This window comes from Salmo salar, chromosome ssa09 (genome assembly GCF_905237065.1).
Source record: "Salmo salar chromosome ssa09, Ssal_v3.1, whole genome shotgun sequence".
Taxonomy (NCBI): Eukaryota; Metazoa; Chordata; class Actinopteri; order Salmoniformes; family Salmonidae; genus Salmo; species Salmo salar.
Window position 1 is genome coordinate 40747501 of NC_059450.1, and position 21050 is coordinate 40768550.

At 43.2% G+C, this 21050-nt stretch overlaps 3 protein-coding genes across 4 annotated transcripts in view; all 3 read right to left on the reverse strand.

Annotated features, from left to right (window-relative positions):
• Positions 1-2974, reverse strand: part of LOC106611362 (protein eva-1 homolog A) — an 18390-nt gene extending 15416 nt beyond the window's left edge. The window contains exon 1 of the mRNA XM_014211519.2: positions 1447-2974. The gene's annotated coding sequence lies outside the window, so the exon portion shown is untranslated. The remainder of the gene's footprint in view (positions 1-1446) is intronic.
• Positions 2975-4174: 1200 nt separating this feature from the next.
• pfn4 (profilin family member 4) lies at positions 4175-7051 on the reverse strand. Its single transcript, XM_045687068.1, has 4 exons — positions 6825-7051; positions 6372-6506; positions 6109-6214; positions 4175-5945 (listed from the first exon to the last, which is right to left on the reverse strand). The coding sequence occupies exons 1-4, from the start codon at positions 6939-6941 to the stop codon at positions 5917-5919; spliced, it is 387 nt and encodes a 128-aa protein (XP_045543024.1). The 5' UTR covers positions 6942-7051; the 3' UTR covers positions 4175-5916.
• Positions 7052-7378: 327 nt separating this feature from the next.
• On the reverse strand, positions 7379-19413 carry gcfc2 (GC-rich sequence DNA-binding factor 2). Of its 2 annotated transcripts, NM_001140530.1 has the most exons (18): positions 19020-19365; positions 18443-18538; positions 18173-18349; positions 17578-17817; positions 16846-16949; positions 16632-16759; positions 16279-16462; positions 15994-16117; positions 15775-15838; positions 15356-15441; positions 14959-15158; positions 14690-14834; positions 13725-13846; positions 10174-10250; positions 9784-9850; positions 8024-8170; positions 7712-7845; positions 7379-7606 (listed from the first exon to the last, which is right to left on the reverse strand). In NM_001140530.1, the coding sequence occupies exons 1-18, from the start codon at positions 19351-19353 to the stop codon at positions 7489-7491; spliced, it is 2547 nt and encodes an 848-aa protein (NP_001134002.1). In that variant the 5' UTR covers positions 19354-19365; the 3' UTR covers positions 7379-7488. The 2 variants fall into 2 exon arrangements, with proteins under 2 accessions (NP_001134002.1, XP_045579226.1); XM_045723270.1 differs by lacking the exons at positions 15356-15441; positions 15775-15838 and having other exon boundaries at positions 19020-19413.
• Between the last annotated feature and the right edge of the window lie 1637 nt (positions 19414-21050).

Below are 21050 nucleotides of genomic sequence, written 5' to 3' on the forward strand. Positions count from 1 at the left end.
GTAGTTTCATCTGTCCACAGAATATTTGCCAGTGGCGCTCTGGAACAACCAGGTGCTCTTTTGCGAACTTCAGACGTGCAGAAATGTTTTTTTTTTGGACAGTAGTAGCTTCTTCCGTGGTGTCCTCCCATGAACACCATTCTTGTTTAGTGTTTTACATATCGTAGACTCGTCAACAGAGATGTTAGCATGTTCCAGAGATTTCTGTAAGTCTTTGACTGACACTCTAGGATTCTTCTTAACCTCATTGAGCATTCTGCGCTGTGCTCTTGCAGTTATGTTTGCAGGACATCCACTCCTAGGGAGAGTAGCTACAGTGCTGAACTTTCTCAATTTATAGACAATTTGTCTTACAGTGGACTGATGAATATCAAGGCTTTTAGAGATACTTTTGTAACCCTTTCCAGCTTTATGCAAGTCAACAATTCTTAATCTTAGGTCTTCTGAGATCTCTTTTGTTTGAGGCATGGTTCACATCAGGCAATGCTTCATGTGAATAGCAAACTCACATTTTGTGAGTGTTTTTTATCGGGCAAGGCAGCTCTAACCAACATCTCCAATCTCGTCTCATTGACTCCAGGTTTAGCTGACTCCTGACTCCAATTATCTTTTGGAGAAGTCATTAGCCTTGGGGTTCACATACTTTTTCCAACCTACACTGTGAATGTTTAAATGATGTATTCAATATAGACAAGTTATTAGCTTTAGCACATTGTTTGTGTCTATTGTTTTGACTTAGGGGAAGATCAGATAACATTTTTTTACAAATTTATGCAGAAATCCAGGTAATTCCAAAGGGTTCACATACTTTTTCTTGCAACTGTAGATAAAAAATGATGTAGTCTAGAGAAGAGAATATATTTTGTTTTGTTAGCATTTAGCACCAATTTAAGATCAAAAAGTGTCTTCTGAAGTACCAGAAAATCAGATTTCAAATTTGAAAATGCTTGGCCAATAGTAGGAGCAATGGAGTACAACACAGTATCATCAGAGTATAAATGAATTTGACAATTTCTCATTTTGTCATTGATGTTATTAATATAGATATTAAACAATAGCGGAGATAGTACTGAGCCTTATGGGACACCTTTTTGAAGCATTAGAAACTTAGATTTGATTCCATCTGCCATGATGACTTGGGTTCTTTCATGGAGATAATTATTGAACCATAAGCAAACATCAGAGCCCAGTCCAATCGAAGACAGCTGATTTAACAGAGTTCCAAAATCAACACTTTCAAAAGCTTTGCATAGGTCAATAAACATGGCAGCACAACGTTTTCTATTATCCAAGACGTTTGCAATATCACTCTCAACAAGCATTGTGGTGCTAGCAGTGCTATATTTAGGTCTAAAGCCAGATGTATTTATATTATGGATGCCATTTACATATAGAAAAGACTGCAGTTACTTGTTGACTAAAAACTCTAGTACTGTTCATACTTACATATCCATGATCCAGATTATAAATCCCTTCCAATGAAACACGTTTGAAGTTCCATGTTCTCTCCCCTCCTCTCCTCTGCCGTAGTAATCCGGAGAGCGTCAGCGCGGCTCCAGTGAGACCACTATCCAAAGCCCAGAGACCCAAAAACAACAGCAGCAGAGAGGGAGTCACTCCTACAGCAACAATTTGAAGTCACAAAGAGATACAGGGATGGTTTTACAAGACTTTCCAGCTTCCAATCACAGTTTTCCAAGAATGATTTTCCAAAGTTTTCCAGGTCCGTCTCTCAGCAGGCAGGGATCGAGTCCTGGAAGCTGGAATGTGACACAAGAGAAGCTCACCCCCACAGACATTCACACACACACAGACTCGTGCTCCGCACTCTTCTTCCTAAAAAGCCCTCACACTCTCATCTCCCACACTCTGTAAAACCCATCGTCTCCGCTATACATTCCCCTCTTACCACCCAACCTGACTACACTGAGCAGAGAGAGCAACTCTGTGGCACAAAGACAGACAAAGAGGGAGAGAGAGAAGCAGGGTGTGGTGGGGGGTAGCGCTTTGGATATTGCTATGGAGAAAAAGAGAGACAGGCGAATAAGATTGGAGAACCAAGGAAGTGAGGGTGAAAGAGAGAGGGAACGAGACAGAGAAATAGAGGGAGGAGTGAGTATGGCATGGGAATTTCATTCAGCTTTGACTGGGAATTTGCCTCCTGACTTTTCCCGTCAATATAAAGTTTGTCTCTTAAGCCACCGTAGCAACAACATACCCAGTAACACTTCCTCAAAATAGGCAGAATTCATCTAAGATTAAACAAGAAATCTGTCATTGATTTTGACGTTTTTGCCAAGGAGATCATAGTCACACAATTTTACATCTAACTGAGACGTTTGATGCATGAGAACTATTAGTCTCTCTATGAATGACAACAAACACTTCATTGAACAAACCTGTCCATAGTTCCTGCTCCTACTAGGAGTAATACTGTTGACCAGTGGGCTGAACAAGAAACCCTGCTACGATCACACACACGTAGGAGCAGACCTACTTTGACTGTTGTTAATATGCTTCATGTTGCTTTTATGAGCTGTGAAGATTTACCATACTGCATTACTTATGCGTGCGCACGTATGTGTGTGTGTGTGTGTGTGTGTGTGTGTGTGTGTGTGTGTGTGTGTGTGTGTGTGTGTGTGTATTTGAGAGCTGGAACAATGATCAGATGATCTGAATGAGCCAATCGAATGCTATCAGTGTTAGATGATAAGGTACATGTCTTTCACTCTGTTGAATAAAAAGGTTGCTGACCTTAGTCATACAACACACAAAGACAACCTTTTCCCTAGAGAACAACAACATAACTGTAGGCCTACACAACTTTGACTCGACCAATAAACGCACACAACTCTCCCACAACCTTTTAGAGAACACAACCAGCATACAACTTCCACACAACCCCCGATCACCTACCTATTGACCTGCCAACAGAGCAGACATTCCTCTGTATGAGAACAGAGTTACTGTGTGTCTCTGACTATCCTACGCCTGCCTGCCTGCCTGCCTGCCTGCCAGCCTGCCCGCCCGCCCGCCCGCCCATGTCTAGATTAGGAGAGGGACTCCCAGAAAAAGAGAGTGAAAGAGTGGGATAGAGAGACTAGAAGAGGGGAGAAGGAAAGGCAGATTGGGTCTCTGCTCCTCCTGCCTCAGTCATGGGAATGATTAGATTATGACTGTGCAGGACCACCATTTATGTAACACACACACACATCTCAAAAAATAATGAAGTGACTGTCTCTGAGCCAAAACCACAAACCAACCAAGACTGGCATGTAGAGAGAGAGGCCACGTCAGGGAAAATACACACACACACACACACACACACACACACACACACACACACACACACACACACACACACACACACACACACACACATACACATATAACAGTGAATATACACCTCCCTTTTTCTCCAGCACATATTAACAAACAACCCTTAACAATGTTGATAGAAAATAGAATGAACATGGCAGTTGGTTGCATGACTCACGACTGTGTGAACCCACTGAGCTACAAGCTTGGCATCCGCTAACATCAGTCTTCAAGTTGCAGACAGGGGTGCCCCTGTTCATCAGGACATTGTGTGATTAGCTGCTGTTGGAGCAGGGGTGGAGAAAACCGTGTAGCTCTCCAGGAGGAAGGTTTCCCACCCCCGTGTTAAAGTCACAGTGAGAGACTTCAGTCACATCATATCCCGTACAATGGAGTTGGAGTGCTCTCAAAAGTAAACACCTCTGATAAGTGGGTCATGGAGTGCACTTAAGAGTTGTCACTATGCAGACATAGCAGGGTGCAGGGCACAACAGAGTTGTTAGTGCGCACCGCTGCCCCTCATTTACCCATAGTCCTCCTCTGCGCCTCAATCTTACTGGAGGATCATTACGTAACCTTTCATCCACCGTCTCACTGCTGTTTCTCCCTTGTGAAAGAGTATTCTCCGCTAACACTAAGAAATAATATGCCTTCATGTTACAAAAGATCTATGTTTTCCTGTGAGTTCTGTTGATAATAGAGCCCCACAGGGGAGGTGTCATAATACCCATGCAACCTAGCAGTCAAACAGGGAAATGGTTCCAATCGTTTTTGCACAATTCATTTTTCCCATAGGGAATTTTAGAAACACTTGAAATAAGGGCTGCGTTTCATGTAGGCTTACCCTGGCGTGACGTTTTGATAACCATGTAGATCTCTCTCGGACAAGGTGACATATCGGCTCTATTTACTCTGATTCTAAAATGCTACAGTAATTAGTAAAACAAAATTTGTGGGGGGTAAATTCAGGTGAAAAAATATATAAAAAATCTTGTCCTAGATTTACACGGTTATCAAAACACAGCAATTATTTTAAGTGTTTCTAAAAATGAATGGTGGAAAAATGATTGGAACCATTTCCTTTTTTGACCACAGTTTTATGGGTTTTATGACTCATACTGTGGTACTCTGTGCTTGATAGATGTTGTTCTCCATGTTAAATAGGTCTCTCCTCCTCTAACCAATCATGCAGGCTGACACAAGCACAAATCCTCTCTGAGGAATTCAGGAGACGTCTCAGAGTGTGTGTGCAACAAAATGGACAAGCGACTGATTCTTTGTGACCGCCCAGCTTCCATTTTTAGAGGTTTCAAACAGAACTTGACAACAAAGGTCACATTCCTTTAAAAGCACAGGTGCCCTAACCGCATGTGACAGAGAGTGCAGGAAGTCTGTGTGCTACCATGCGTTCTTGTTTGTCTCTCTGCAGCATGTACTGTGGAGTCTGGAATTATTGGATCCCTTGACAAAAATGAGGGAAAAAAAGACTGTATAAAATCAATAATACAGAAAGCGAGCTACATTGCATGCTAAAACATGTATTATTATTTTATGTTTGGGGTTATTGTCTTGCTGGAAGATCCACTTGCGGCCAAGTTTCTGCCTCCTGGCAGAGGCAACCAGGTTTTTGGCAAAAATGTCCTGGAACTGGGTAAAGTTCATGATGCCGTTGACCTCAACAAGGGCCCCTAGACCAGCGGAAGTAAAATAGCCTCATAACATCAAAGATCCACCACAATATTTTACCGTAGGAATGAGGTATTTTCTGAATATGTGTTGTTCTTTTGATGGCCAAAGCCACTGCTGCAGTGTGGCCGGAGCTCTATTTTCATGTCATATAACCATAGCAACAATTCCAATACAAGTGTCAAAGCCATTTAGCAAACTCCAGGCAGTGGTATGGTCAGATGACATGAAAACCCACCACACCAGTGGGTTTGGCCTTCCGAAACAACAACACATGTGCAGGAAACACCTCATCCCTACTGTAAAATATAGTGGTGGATCTTTGATGTTTTGACTACAGATTTCCTTTATTTGTTCACATGAGGAAATTCATTTACACAGCTTCAGCTCTGAAACAGTCATCAAGGCTACATCAGGGTGTGTGTGTTCATGCGAGTGTGTAGCTAGGTTAATCATGTTATCACCAGAGGGGGTTGGAGAGTAATTGAAGCATTTGAACAGAACGTCTGCGATGAACAGACAGTTTAAAAAGGACATTAGACACAAAGCCCCAAAACCACGTCTGTCAGCTGAGGAGTAGAATCAGATGTGATAGAGCAGGGCTGGAACTACAGCATCTCTTTGACCATGGTTGGTCATAATCCCTGTTCCAAGAGGATCTCTGCACTCAAATCTGTTCTTGGACCACAGCTGGGTTTATTACTATTTACTACCACCTAGTGGTTAAACCTGTGTACTGTGAGAGGGGACAGGGGCAGGTTCATAGAAAGAAAACAAAAGCACACTGACTTTCTCCTAAACATGCTTGTCCTCCTTAGCAGGTGGCCTAACATGGACAGTAGGCAACTGTTTAACTTGACCAGACCACTTCATCAGCTTCATCCATCAGAATGCTCCTCCTCAGTTCTTGCTTCATTTCCCCTTATCCTTGAGGTACACAGCTGAAATGCATATAGTCTACATATTAGTCAAACACATAAAACAAATATCCCTCATATCTGACTTGTAAACAGTACACAGTCAATAATCCATCGCCTTTAAAACCTGCAGTTGAAAGCTGTTTAATTAAATGTTGTATGCTGTAAGAAGCACCAACATCCCTACCTAGTTTCTCGACAGCCTCCACACACACGCTAGGGTACATGCTGTCGTTGTATGTGGCCACTATAACGTAATGAGCAGTCTTCACAAGAATCAAGCCATGTGTTCCCTGTTAGAGAAAAATATCCATCAGACCAGGCATACCCTTACAACAACAAACAAGTACAGTGCAGTATAGCTGCACTAAACTGCAGTGTACTGCAAAACCACTGCTGGAAAACTGGAGACAATAATACATGTTCATAAATTGTGATGAGCCTACTGACACATCTGCAGTAGATGGAGTTCCTGTCAGCTCGGACACAGGTGTATGCTTTGTCTTGGAAGTAGAAGCCCTGCTCTCTGGTCGATGTCAGGTGCTTGAAAGAGTCTATGAAAATCTGGGCTTGTGGTGGAAGAACCTGTAAAGTTATGAAGGGTAACATAATTAATCTGATCGGAAACAGATGTTTTCTAGGCTTCAAGATGAGATCCATTTCCCCATTGCTTTGATCCATCCAGCTGCCTCAACCCATATGGAAAATCATGAATTATTAAAATTATAATATATTGCGCCACAATACCTCTTCCAATTTGAGGTTTTGGAAGTAGTTGCTACACAACGGGGTGCTCTGTGAAGTGGGCTTTGACTTGAAATGTCAACACAGGAATTGAATTGTGTTGATTACAATGTCTGATTGTTATGTTTTTATTTTTTTAAAGAGACATGACGAACTTGCCTGAAACCTTGCAGACGCGGCAGTTACTGCTGCAGTCTTGGCAACCAGAATGACAGCGCTTTCCACGTGTTTTGTATCGATAAGACAGTCATTTATCAAATTCTGAAATTGGTTCATAATAACCAATTTTGTCAAAGATTGTATAGTATGTCTTGTCAAGGTCAGAGAACTAACGTTAGCGTTACTGCTGATACTTTTCCCTCTTCAGCGTGGTGGACGACGTTTCCATGGAGACCATCGTTGGGTGTTACCAGCCTAAAGAGATCGTAGTGAAACCATGTGTCTGCTAATGGTTCCCATTGTAATTGATCCTTGATACATTTTGCGTACATCAATATATATATATATATTTTTAAACACTGCCATTACATACTTTACAATTATTTGTTTGCGACTCCTCCACACACAAAACACCCATTCAACACATTTTTACAAGGAAGGAGGGATGCATTTTTAGCCCTGGGGATGAAGCTACAAGCACTCGACTTTTTTCTTGTGAGGTAAGACCGAAGCAAAGATAAAACAGTTTGGAGAGGAACTGGACCAAACATCTGTTAACAGAACTCAAATATTTATTTATATATAAAAAAGTACAAATAAAGTTGTGTAATACACACAATTACAACAGATATTACATGATGTATGGTTGACACAGTAGGACACACTAGGACAGGTTGAGTGTGTCCACCAGGTCTTTGTAATGGTATTTGTCCGATATCGTCTCTACCTTGTCCCAGGCCTGGATGCTTCCCAAAACAGTCAGCACATCACTCACCACAGACCTACAGAAACCACATTACATACATTAACATCAAAACACTACCTTCACCATGGTACTAATCTTCCTATATCCTAAAAGTACATTTGAGGTAGGTAGGCAGTGTTACCGTGTGTTGGGGTGGTCAGGCTGCTGTTTGCAGACTGAATGGGCAGTCTGGAGGAGGTGGTCACTGAAGGACTTCAGCTGAGAGGGACAGGAGCTCACGTCTTTAAACCAGGACTTAGGAAAACACACAGCAACCTGCTCAGAGAGGAAGAGCGAGAGGCAAATCTTCGTTCATTTGAGAAAAACTTGAAAATGACACCACTAAACTGAGTCATCTCTAAAGACAGCAGAGCAGTTATTCCCCAAGCAAACAACTTGAAACCTCCATAGACAATACATTAACATTAGACACACATGCGATTCACCTACACACCTTTTTACATGTGTGGACAGAGTCATGTGAGTGGGTCTCGTTGAGTAGTGGCATCATCAGGTAACGGTTCAGGAGTTTGTCCAACATTAGCTCCTTCAGAACATGTTCAGATATCAACCCATCCCACTGGCCAATGTTACCAAGGAGCTGATGCACAAGATAGAAAATGACACTAAAAGCATTGCATTGGATGTTACAGAAATAGAAAATCAAATCAAATTGTATTTGGTCACATGCACCAAATACAACACGTGTAGACCTTACCTTGAAATGTTTCCTTACAAGCCCTTAACTCTTTCTTGAACTAAATTGTTGGTTAAGAAAATATCTACTAAATAAACTAAAGTAAAAAAGAAAATCAAAAAGAAACAAAATAACAGTAATGAGACTATATACAGGGGGTACCGGTACCGAGTCAACGTGCAGGGGTACAGGTTAGGCCAGGTCATTTGTACATGTAGGTAGGGGTAAAGTGACTTTGCATAGATAATAAGCAGCGAGTAGCAGCAGTGTACAAAACAAATGGGGCGGGGGGGGGGGTTAATTAATTGATTAATTGTTCAGCATTCTTATGACTTGGTGGTAGAAGCTGTTAAGTAGCCTTTTGGAACTAGACTTGGCGCTCCGGTACCGCTTTCCATGTGGTAGCAGAGAGAACAGTCTGACTAGGGTGACTGGAGTCTTTGACCATTTTTAGGGCCTTCCTCTGATACCGCCTAGTATATAGGTCCTGGATGTCAGGAAGCTTAGCCCCAGTGATGTACTGGGCCGTACACACTACCCCCTGTAGCGCCACACTGTCGGATGACGAGCAGTTGCCATACCAGGCAGTGATGCAACCGGTCAGCATACTCTCGATGGTGCAGCTGTATACCTATTTGAGGATCTGGGGAAGATTTCCATATCTTTTCAGTCTCCTGAGGGGGAAAAGGTTTTGTCGTGCCCTCTTTAAGACTGTCTTGGTGTGTTTGGACCATGAGAGTTTGTTGGTGATGTGGACACCAAGGAACTTGAAGCTCTCGACCCGCTCCACTACAGCCCCGTTGATGTGAATGGCGGCATGTTCGTCCCCTCCTTTTCCTGTAGTCCACGATCAGATCCTTTGTCTTGCTCACATTGAGCAAGTAGAATCAGATCAAACCCAGGTCTGTAGTGACGCCTCTAGCACTGCGATGCAGTGCCTTAGACCGCTGCACCAGTCGGGAGGCCATCTGCTTTTAATTTTTTTTCCATTTGCAAAACTTTCTAGAAACCTGTTTTCGCTTTGTCATTATGGGGTGTTGCGTGTAGATTAATGAGGATTTTATTTAATTTTTTAGAATAAGGCAGTTACGTAAAAAATGTGGAAGGGTCTGAATACTTTCCGAATGCACTGTAGCTGCACTAACCAGCACACAAAGCTCTGTCTAACTATTGGTAGAAATTGTAATCTCCTAATTTTCCTGCAGCAAAATTTGCCTGCATTAGGCTATTGTTCATATGTGTATTTCACACTATGTTGAGGTAAACATCTTAGTATAATGCTTGTATGGATAATGCATGTCATTGTCACCAATCAAATGCATTGCAGTTAAAACCGACTGACTACCACCACAGATTTCTGTATGTTAGCTATGCTACCAGTTTATACAAACTGGAGTTAACATTTGTAGTGGGAAGTTGCAATGGGCTAACTGAGCCACATTGTCACTACAGTACACCATCCACTCATGGGAAGCACACCATTAAAAATACTATTTTAAAACAGTGTTTTTACGTACCTTCACAGCTGTCCAGAACTGCTGGTCTCTGAACCTCCTTTGTGGAGAGGACTTGTCATCTAAAAACCTGTCAAAACACCTGGCAGTTATGGTCAAGTAAGCTACGTTATTACAAGCTTGGTATAAACACATGTTCCAGTGTGAAATTTCTAGCTCAGGGCTCTCCAACCCAGTTCCTGGTGAGCTACCATCCTGTACGTTTTCGCTCCAACTCTAATTTAGCGCACATGATTCTAATAATTAGCTGGTTGATCAATTGATCACAACTGGGGTTAGAGTGAAAACGTACAGGAGGATAGTTCTCCAGGAACATGGTTGGAGTGCCTTGGTCTAGCTAGATGAACTACTTAAAATAATCACATTGAGACAACCCTGGGTGGATTCACTCACTTCTTAGGGTACAGAGGAATGAAGACATCATCATCCACTGAACTCCTCAATCTACCACTCACTGCTTCAACAAACGCCTGGCAGGGGACAAGACCGAATTAAACACAGGACAGGGACGGACAGAGGGAACTAGACTTATTTACATTCTGACACACTCACAGGAAGTAGGTTATAGTGAGGGAAAAAAGTGTTTGATCCCCTGCTGATTTTGTACGTTTGCCCACTGACAAAGAAATGATCAGTCTATAATTTTAATGGTAGGTTTATTTGAACAGTGAGACAGAATAACAACAAAAAAATCCAGAAAAACACATGTCAAAAATGTTATAAATTGATTTGCATTTTAATGAGGGAAATAAGTATTTGACCCCCTCTCAAATCAGAAAGATTTCTGGCTCCCAGGTGTCTTTTATACAGGTAACGAGCTGAGATTAGGAGCACACTCTTAAAGGGAGTGCTCCTAATCTCAGTTTGTTACCTGTATAAAAGACACCTGTCCACAGAAGCAATCAATCAGATTCCAAACTCTCCACCATGGCCAAGACCAAAGAGCTCTCCAAGGATGTCAGGGACAAGATTGTAGACCTACACATGGCTGGAATGGGCTACAACACCATCGCCAAGCAGCTTGGTGAGAAGGTGACAACAGTTGGTGCGATTTTTCGCAAATGGAAGAAACACAAAAGAACTGTCAATCTCCCTCGGCCTGGGGCTCCATGCAAGATCTCACCTCGTGGAGTTGCAATGATCATGAGAACGGTGAGGAATCAGCCCAGAACTACACGGGAGGATCTTGTCAATGATCTCAAGGCAGCTGGGACCATAGTCACCAAGAAAACAATTGGTAACACACTATGCCGTGAAGGACTGAAATCCTGCAGCGCCCGCAAGGTCCCCCTGCTCAAGAAAGCACATATACATGCCGTCTGAAGTTTGCCAATGAACATCTGAATGATTCAGAGGACAACTGGGTGAAAGTGTTGTGGTCAGATGAGACCAAAATGGAGCTCTTTGGCATCAACTCAACTCGTCGTGTTTGGAGGAAGAGGAATGCTGCCTATGACCCCAAGAACACCATCCCCACCGTCAAACATGGAGGTGGAAACATTATGCTTTGGGGGTGTTTTTCTGCTAAGGGGACAGGACAACTTCACCGCATCAAAGGGACGATGGACGGGGCCATGTATCGTCAAATCTTGGGTGAGAACCTCCTCCCCTCAGCCAGGGCATTGAAAATGGGTCGTGGATGGGTATTCCAGCATGACAATGACCCAAAACACACGGCCAAGGCAAAAAAGGAGTGGCTCAAGAAGAAGCACATTAAGGTCCTGGAGTGGCCTAGCCAGTCTCCAGACCTTAATCCCATAGAAAATCTGTGGAGGGAGCTGAAGGTTCGAGTTGCCAAACGTCAGCCTCGAAACCTTAATGACTTGGAGAAGATCTGCAAAGAGGAGTGGGACAAAATCCCTCCTGAGATGTGTGCAAACCTGGTGGCCAACTACAAGAAATGTCTGACCTCTGATTGCCAACAAGGGTTTTGCCACCAAGTACTAAGTCATGTTTTGCAGAGGGGTCAAATACTTATTTCCCTCATTAAAATGCAAATCAATTTATAACATTTTTGACATGCGTTTTTATGGATATTTTTGTTGTTATTCTGTCTCTCACTGTTCAAATAAACCTACCATTAAAATTATAGACTGATCATTTCTTTGTCAGTGGGCAAACGTACAAAATCAGCAGGGGATCAAATACTTTTTTCCCTCACTGTAGGTTTCAAAATGTTTCTCTCCAATTCTCTGACTACAGCCAGTCAACTTTCTGGTTGGCATTCTTCGTGACTAGAATCTTGACTAGGGCAGTGGTTCCCAAAGCAAAGCTATATTTGAAGAATTTCAAATATATTTTGATTTAACACTTTTTTGTTTACTACATGATTCCATATGTGTTATTTCATTAGTTTTGTTGTCTTCACTATAATTCTACAATAGTAAAAATAAAGAAAAACCCTTGAATGAGTAGGTGTCCAAACTTGACTGGTACTGTATATAGACAGTGCCTTCAGAAAGTATTCAGACCCCTTGACTTTCCACATTTTGTTACGTCACAGCCTTCTCTGAAATGGATTAAAAAAAATAAAAAAAATCCTCAGCAATCCACACAATACCGCATGATGACAAAGTGAACAGGTTAAGAAATGTTTGCAAATGTATTACAAATCCATAACAGAAATACCTTATTTACATAAGTATTTTGACCCTTTGCGATGAGACTTGAAATTGAGCTCAGGTGCATCCTATTTCCATTGATCTGTGCCTCGACACATATCCAATCAATTGAATTTACTACAGGTGGACTCCAATCAAGTTGTAGACTTGGAGTCCACCTGTGGTAAATTCAATTGATTGGACATGATCTGGAAAGGCACACACCTGTCTATATAAGGTCCCACAGTTGACAATGCATGTCAGAGGAAAAAAACTAAGCCATGAGGTCGAAGGAATTGTCTGTAGAGATCCGAGACAGGATTGTGTCGAGGCACAGATCTGGGGAAGGGTACCAAAAAATATCTGCAGCATTTAAGGTCCCCAAGAACGCAGTGGCCTCCATCATTCTTAAATGGAAGAAGTTTAGAACCACCAAGACTCTTCCTAGAGCTGGCCGTCCGGCCAAACTGAGCAATCGGGGGACAAGAACCTTGGTAAGGGAGGTGTCCAAGAACCCAATGGTCACTCTGACAGAGCTCTAGAGTTCCTCTCTAGAGAAGGGAGAACCTTCCAGAAGAACAACCATATCTGCAGCACTCTACCAATCAGGCCTTTATGGTAGAGTGGCCAGACGGAAGCCACTCCTCAGTAAAAGGCACATGACAGCCCACTTGGACTTTGCCAAAAGGCACCTAAAGGACTCTGACCATGAGAAACAATATGCTGTGGTCTGATGAAACCAAGACTGAACTCTATGGCCTGAATGCCAAGCGTCACATCTGGATGAAATCTGGCACCATACTTAAGGCTAAGCATTCACTGTATTAGTATTTAGTTTTTTTAAAAAGGTACACTTTATATACTGTTTGAAATACAAGTTAGCGTTTTTAGTCATGAATCTTGTTCTGAGGCAGCTCTGCAGAGTGGTCACTAGCTGGCACAGACACAACGTCATCAAATCTGATTATAAACCTAACCTTAACCACACTGCTAACCCTAAATCCTAACCACACTGCTAACCCTAAATCCTAACCACACTGCTAACCCTAAATCCTAACCACACTGCTAACCCTAAATCCTAACCTTAACCACACTGCTAACCCTAAAGCCTAACCTTAAATTATGACCAAATTTTCATCAATTTTTACAATATAGCCAATTCTGCAGCTGGCCTATATAAGACGAAGTCGCTCAGTTCTGCCTCCAGGACAGGATTCATGACAATAAAACGTCAACCTGCATTGGGAACAGAGGGGGAGACAGGCTGTCTCTGGTGGGGAGTTGCATATGTGACTGGCTGGGAGTGTTGTTGCTCTGCACTGTAGACGCAATATTAACGGTTACCTTGACCGGTTTGCTCTGCTCTCCCTCAAACAGAGAGTAGTCATCCTGCAGCCTGTGACACAGCTCAGACAGACACAGAGACTGACGGCTGGACAGAGGGTCCCACACCAACTCCACAAAACCTGGAAGGAGGAGGGACGCACATTGAAGTGAGACAGTATGGAGTTAAGTATACACACATACAGGGTTTTTACTTGTACTATAGTGAAAAATAGTGAAAACATCAAAATTATGAAATAACACATATGGAATCATGTAGTAAACAAATGAAAATATATTTTACATTCTTCAAAGAAGCTATGCTTCAACGAGTGGCGAGTGAAGAAAAAGCAGCCAACAAGTGCTCAGCATATGTGGGAACTCCTTCAAGACTGTCATCAAGGCAAAGGGTGGCTATTTGAAGAATCTAAAATATATATATATATATATATATATATATATATATATATATATAGAGTCATAATTTAAGGTTAGGCTTTAGGGTTAGCAGTGTGGTTAAGATTTAGTGTCAGCAGTGTGGTTAAGGTTAGGTTTATAATCAGATTTTATGACGTTGTGTCTGTGCCAGCTAGTGACCACTCTGCAGAGCTGCCTATTATTATTATTTTTTTTTGATTCTTCAAATAGCCACCCTTTGCCTTGATGACAGCTTTGCACACTCTTGGCATTCTCTCAACCAGCTTCACCTGGAATGCTTTTCCAACAGTCTTGAAGGAGTTCCCAGATATGCTGAGCACTTGTTGGCTGCTTTTCCTTCACTCTCCACTCATTGAAGTGTGGATTTATATGGATTCTTAGAACTTTTTTTAGTTACTACATGATTCCATATGTGTTATTTCATAGTTTTGATGTCTTCACTGTTATTCTACAATGTAGAAAATAGTAAAAATAAAGAAAAACCATTCATATTAATGTCCAAACTTTTGACTGGTACTGTATATATGCATGTATGTGTATATGGTGACCTTGTATCTTGGGCAGGAGAGTCTTCTCTATGATAGCAGGCAGTGTTTTCCTGTCAGTGTGCTCTGCCTCCTGGTAACCCAGTCCGTGACAGAACGTCTCTACAGCAGAGAACCACGGCAGAGCCTCAAAGTCCTCTCCTGCAGCCTGATATACACAGATAATTATTATATGACACCAAATACTTAGGTATGTCAAAATAAAACACAAAGAATGAACTGTGTGACATCCAGTACGGATTTTGTACAGAGTGTGTGTGTGTGTACCGTACCTGTAGGGGGTTCCAGCCTAAAAGTTGGTGTCTGATGAGTGGGTTGAGTAGTTTGGGCAGACAGAGGCTGATGTAGGCTGAGTGGTAGGACTCGGAGAAGGCTACTCTCCACTCGTTGAAGCGAGACAGAACCTTTTTCACCTCCCAGAAGTCCTCCTGCACGTCACAGAACACATCCTGGGACCTGCTCAGGATCTCCGCTGAATTAGACAGGAGGGATAAAGAGATGTGAGAGTGGAAACGCTGTCTGTTATTCTACGGTTTAGAGAGCAGCACTAAACTCTAAGGAATGGGATGGCAAATCTTTAGAGATACTAAGCTGAATTCAAGGTGTCACCAACACACATTTGGTAAGTGGAGGACATATGTCCTCACCCAAGACAGCTACACCTCTCACCTCTCTCCCTCTGCAGTTCTGCCTCTTCCTCAGGGGAAGGCTCGCTGTCGGCCGTCAGGCTACCATAGTCTTCCTCACCTGGCTCACTGGATGATCAGATCAAACAGTAGTTGGAAATGACCGCGTAACATTGTGACGCAGTGGTGGAAATGACCGCGTAACATTGTGACGTAGTGGTGGTAATGACCGCGTAACATTGTGACGCAGTGGTGGAAATGACCGCGTAACATTGTGACGCAGTGGTGGAAATGACCGCGTAACATTGTGACGCAGTGGTGGAAATGACCGCGTAACATTGTGACGCAGTGGTGGAAATGACCGCGTAACATTGTGACGCAGTGGTGGAAATGACCGCGTAACATTGTGACTGGTGAACGCTAAAGCGATGTGTAAGTACTAAAGGGAGTATTCTCACTCACCTTTTATTTGTTTTTTCATTCCCGCTTTCCCCAGAGTCTCCTTCACTTTGTGGATCAGTGGCATCTAGAGTGAGAGAGTGATAATAAGTCTAGAAATTCACCCAACTACAGCTAGAAAAAATAAAACCGATCAAGAGAGTGTGAGGAGGAGTACTATGGTTAACCTTCTGCCTTTTCACTGACTAGGACCACACAATCATAGTACACAAACACACTCACAGCTGAGCTGCTGTAGGCGAGATGACTCCTGCCGTATGGCCTCTCGTCTCCTTGACAACAGTACCTCCGCCTGGTCAGACAGAAGAGTGTGCATGTCCACCTCCACACTGTTGATCTCTACCACCTAGAAATGATCAATTAATCAGTCAATCACTCTTATTATCACCCCTCCTTAACATTGTCTCAATCACAAACTTTCACATTACATCTCACAGTGCTTCTGTTTGTCATTTTAAAGAACAGATCATGCCAACAGACACTTCCAGAATCCCTCTGTTCTCTGACCTTCTCTCCGAGACATTCCACCAGGTTCTGAATGTAGGTGTTGGTGTCCCGGTAGAACTGAAGCTGGCGATCGGAGGAACTGTTCTCCAGGTTCTCCAGAGAGGTTCTAGAGCTGTCCATGTCCACCTCCATCCTCCTCAGGTCTGCCTCATGAGCCCTGTGGACCTCCCGCAGATCATACAGTCTGGAGAGGGGGAGGAGAGGAAGAAGGAGAGGTATGGTGGGAGGATGAACGGGAGAGAGAAGAGAAATGGAGAAAAGGTGGAGCTTTGATTTACTAGACAAACATTTTGCAGCTAGAGTACATGAGGTATATTGTATTGAGAGGGCAATGGAAGGATGAATGAACTGACTTCCCAGTGATCCTCTTCTTCACCACGCTGAGGCTGATGGGAGGCAGACACTCTGGGATGTTGACTCTCTGTTTCCGTCTACTACTACTGCTCCTCACAGAGCCACTGCCCTCACTGCCTGATGGACTCTGGGGGGACAAACAGAGTTAGGCGGTGGAATGAAAGTGAAAGTGTGTGTGTGGGTGGGTAGGTGAGAGAGGGGTGACTATATTACCTGTTCCCCAGGGTGTCTCTTGACTCCCTTTCCAATCTGTTGCTCCTCCCAGAGGTTGTTGTCCTCGCTCTCCTGGTCGTCAGACTCACTAGCACCACTACCTCCTGTACCAACACAGGCAGGGATGGAGCGACAGAGACATACACAGAAATACAGAGAGAAAGACAGACTTGTCACTACCTCCTGTACCGAACAGGCAGGGATGGAGCGACAGAGACATACACAGAAATACAGAGAGAAAGACAGACTTGTCACTACCTCCTGTACCAACACAGGCAGGGATGGAGCGACAGAGACATACACAGAAATACAGAGAGAAAGACAGACTTGTCACTACCTCCTGTACCGAACAGGCAGGGATAGAGCAACAGAGCCCTATAGGGAAATACAGAGAGAAAGACAGACTTGTCACTACCTCCTGTACCGAACAGGCAGGGATAGAGCAACAGAGCCCTATAGGGAAATACAGAGAGAAAGACACTGCCACTCCCTCCAGTATCAACACAACAAAGACTAAAAACAAAGATAACACATTTCAGCACTCAGTCAAAGGCGGTGTGATAAGGTCATCTACAACTCACTACACTGTCTCGAAGCCATAGATACATCATTATGGGGTTTGATTATAAACTGCCTGTTTATTATTCATTACTAAAACGAATAAAAAAAATAAACTGTTGCCCAGGACCACAACACAATAGATTCTCCATTCTCTCAACTCCCTCCTCTCACCAATCTTCTCTGCTATCCTCTCCCTGATGGTTTTGGACCGCGGGGCAAACTCAATCCTGCGTTCATGGTCGTCTGGCTCATCATCATCATAATCTTCGTCAGTGCGTTCCTCCAGGTCCTGGTCTGGGGTCCGGGGGGAGCTCTCCCCATCTCTCCCCAGGGAGATATAGTCTTTCTGGGCTCTGGCCGCCTGACGCTGCCTTCTGGCCGCCTGGATCCTTCTTGCATCTGGGATCTCCACTACACACACACACACACACACACACACACAAGGGATGTCTCTTCAGAATGCTGCCTATCTGCCTGTCTCTGTGTAGACCAGTGGTGGACCATCTTACCCTGCAAGGGGCCATTGTAGCTACAGGCTGGTTAAGACAAACTCATTCTTCGGAGCTATTTGATTTTTGTCCATTTCCTGAAACTAACTTTTGCGTCTACCAGCCAGTGTGGCTGACTGATAAAAAAATAAAATTTAAATAAAACTTACTAGCCATTCAGAATTTTCACCAGCATTTGGCTGATTGCTGGTGGACATTTTTGGCATTGGATAAATTATAGCCTTTTCTTTGGAGCCCTAGCTATCTGTGAGACTGACCTGGTTTCTGTTTCTGAGTGGAGGACTTGGAGGATGTGGAGGACATGGAGGAGGCAGAGCTGGATGTGGTTGACTTGGCACCTCCCTCTCCGTCACTCTCTGATGACAGTTCTTCTCCGGACACATTGCTACCGGACCTCTCTTTCTGGGACCCAACCACATTCACATCTTTCCTGGCTGGGGTCAAAACAGACATGGTTAGACTGATCAATCATCTAGCCTTAACAGTGGTGTGTTTTTACAGCATTAAAATGGCAACATTGTGCTCACCAGTAGGCCGGGAGGTCTTTGCAGGGGAAGCCTCCTTTCTCCTGGCTTGGAAGACCACAGCTTTATCTGACGATTTCTTTAGTTTGAACTCAGATCCTTCAAAATGGGAAGAGAGAGAGAAAAAAACTGTTATTAATAACACAACTGATTGTCTCTCTAAATCAAGACATTGGGTTCACCGTACATCTCAAATGGCTTCATATCCTTGTCAAACATGTTATTGAAACCTTGGGTGAATCTAAATTGTATTTCCTTGATTCCTCATGCCCTCCCCTCTGATCTTCTCTTCCAATGTGTTTTGAGAAGGAGGCAAGAAGCAACAATGCATGGAATCAAGGAAATACAATTGAGATTCACCCCTCTCCTCCACCTGAACTAGAGAACTAGCCAGGTGAAGGATAGGAAATTCATATATGGAAAATTAAATTAATGTCCCATACTGCTGCCGCCACCAGTCCTGTGTTTTCACTTTTCAGACAGTACAAATTAAGGACAAGGAGGGGAAGCCACTTTACAGATACTCTTACACAACACCCACCGTACAGTCAGTTAGTGACAAAACAAGTCAAACGCTTACCTTCTTTCTCATTAGAGAAGCTGAGCACGTTTCCTTTCTTCTTCCGTCCATCCTTGTCCTCTTTACTGTTAGGCGGTCTAGTGCCAACGATCGGCCCGCTAGTACCATATTCTACCGCGTCTTCAGCACCACTCGAGTCCGACTTGGGTGACATCGCCTCCCGCTTGGAACTGCATGAGATTCCCCGATTCTGCGGCAACTTGACGGGCTTTATGCTAGAAGCGGTAGCTTGTGTTTTACTTCCATCATCCTCTCCGCTCTTCTGTTGTTCATCTTCATCGCTCGATTGTCCTTTCCTTTGCCTGAAGTTTCTTCGCGGTTTCTTGTTGAACATTTTCAGGACAAGGTGATCGCCATGTAAATAAATCGCAATACGGTAAGTCGGAAATACATTTGAGAAGACGTAAATCTCTCGGAAATCCTCTCGAAATGCATTTTGGGTCATGTAGTTAGTCAGTGTCGGGGAATCGGAGTTGGGGGTGCGTTCACGGTCACAATAAAGACGTTTTAATAATATCAATATTTTACCAATCTCTGAAATTATAGTATTATGTGATAGTTATAGTATTATGTGATTAATAGAATAAAAACACTATGGAAGTCTGAAAAACAGTAAGAGTATTTTCTTATTACTGTTTCCTAGTCCTCCTTTTTAGCTGATCCAACAAGAAGAATACCCATAGACATTGCATAATTGTATCTGATCCATCATGGCATTTGCGAGAGCATGGGCAGCGCCATTGCGGCCATCTCCATTTTGAAGTAAGCCTAGTCAATTTTCTTATTCTACTACTTCTATCTATTGGCAAACAAACTGAAAGGGTGCATACTTCCACCTAGAGTGTGTTGTTTGAACATGTATAAAGCCAAGGTTGGCGATTTACTGCCTCCTACAGATATAGAATGTTTGCTCACAAGAAGTTAAACATTATTCCTTAGTAGTTAATTATTTTTAAATCTAAAGGCACAACCTCGACCTGAGTCAATGTCTTAAGTAGTTATACATGTTATTACTCCAACTTCATGAAAGTGACAAACTCACACATTTACATTTTTGTCAAAAACAACATTATATTGAAGGCGTGCCTTTGATTTGACGGCCTGCACAGTTCCGCGCCAGACAACCTTTCAAATCAAATCAAATCCAGGTGATGTGTTTCTGCATGAGCTAAGCTAGCCAACGTCGCCATGACAACACCTTAAAGCGTGATCAGGGATTTCTATTAGAGAATAAGTTTCTGCCTACCTTCATACTGTACTGTCTTTGACTGATCCCTCCTGATGACCCAGATGGAATCATGTGATCCTTCCTTAACCCATAGGAAGTCGCAAACAGTTGACTACTTCAAAATGGTGAAAGTCCTCAATGGCGCGGCCCATGCTAAAACAGGCTTCCAGCCACTACAGTCCTCTATCTATCTCTATGGGAATTATTTGGAAATATTCTGTCCTCTGCAGGGGTTAGCAAAGTCACAAAAATGATGCAGGAATATTTCCAAATAATTCCCATAGAGATAGATAGAGGACTGTAGTGGCCGGAAGCCTGTTTTAGCATGGGCCGCGCCATTGAGGACTTTCACCATTTTGAAGTAGTCAACTGTTTGTGACTTCCTATGGGTTAAGGAAGGATCACATGATTCCATCTGGGTCATCAGGAGGGATCAGTCAAAGACAGTACATACTGTACTGTCAAAGACAGTACATACTGTACTGTTATAAGTTATATTTTAACAGAATTTAACAGAATTTGAAGTATGCTCCCTCTAATTCTCTCTCCCTCTCTCCCTCCCCTTCCGGAGGACCTGAGCCCTACGATCATGCCTCAGGACTACCTGGCCTGGTGACTCCTGGCTGTCCCCAGTCAACCTGGTCGTGCTGCTGCTCCAGTTTCAACTGTTCTGCCTGCGGCTAGGGAACCCTGACCTGTTCACCGGACGTGCTACCTTGTCCCGGACCTGCTGTTTTCAACTCTTTCTCTCTCAACCGCACCTGCTGTCTCGACCTCGGAATGCTCGGCTATGAAAAGCCAAC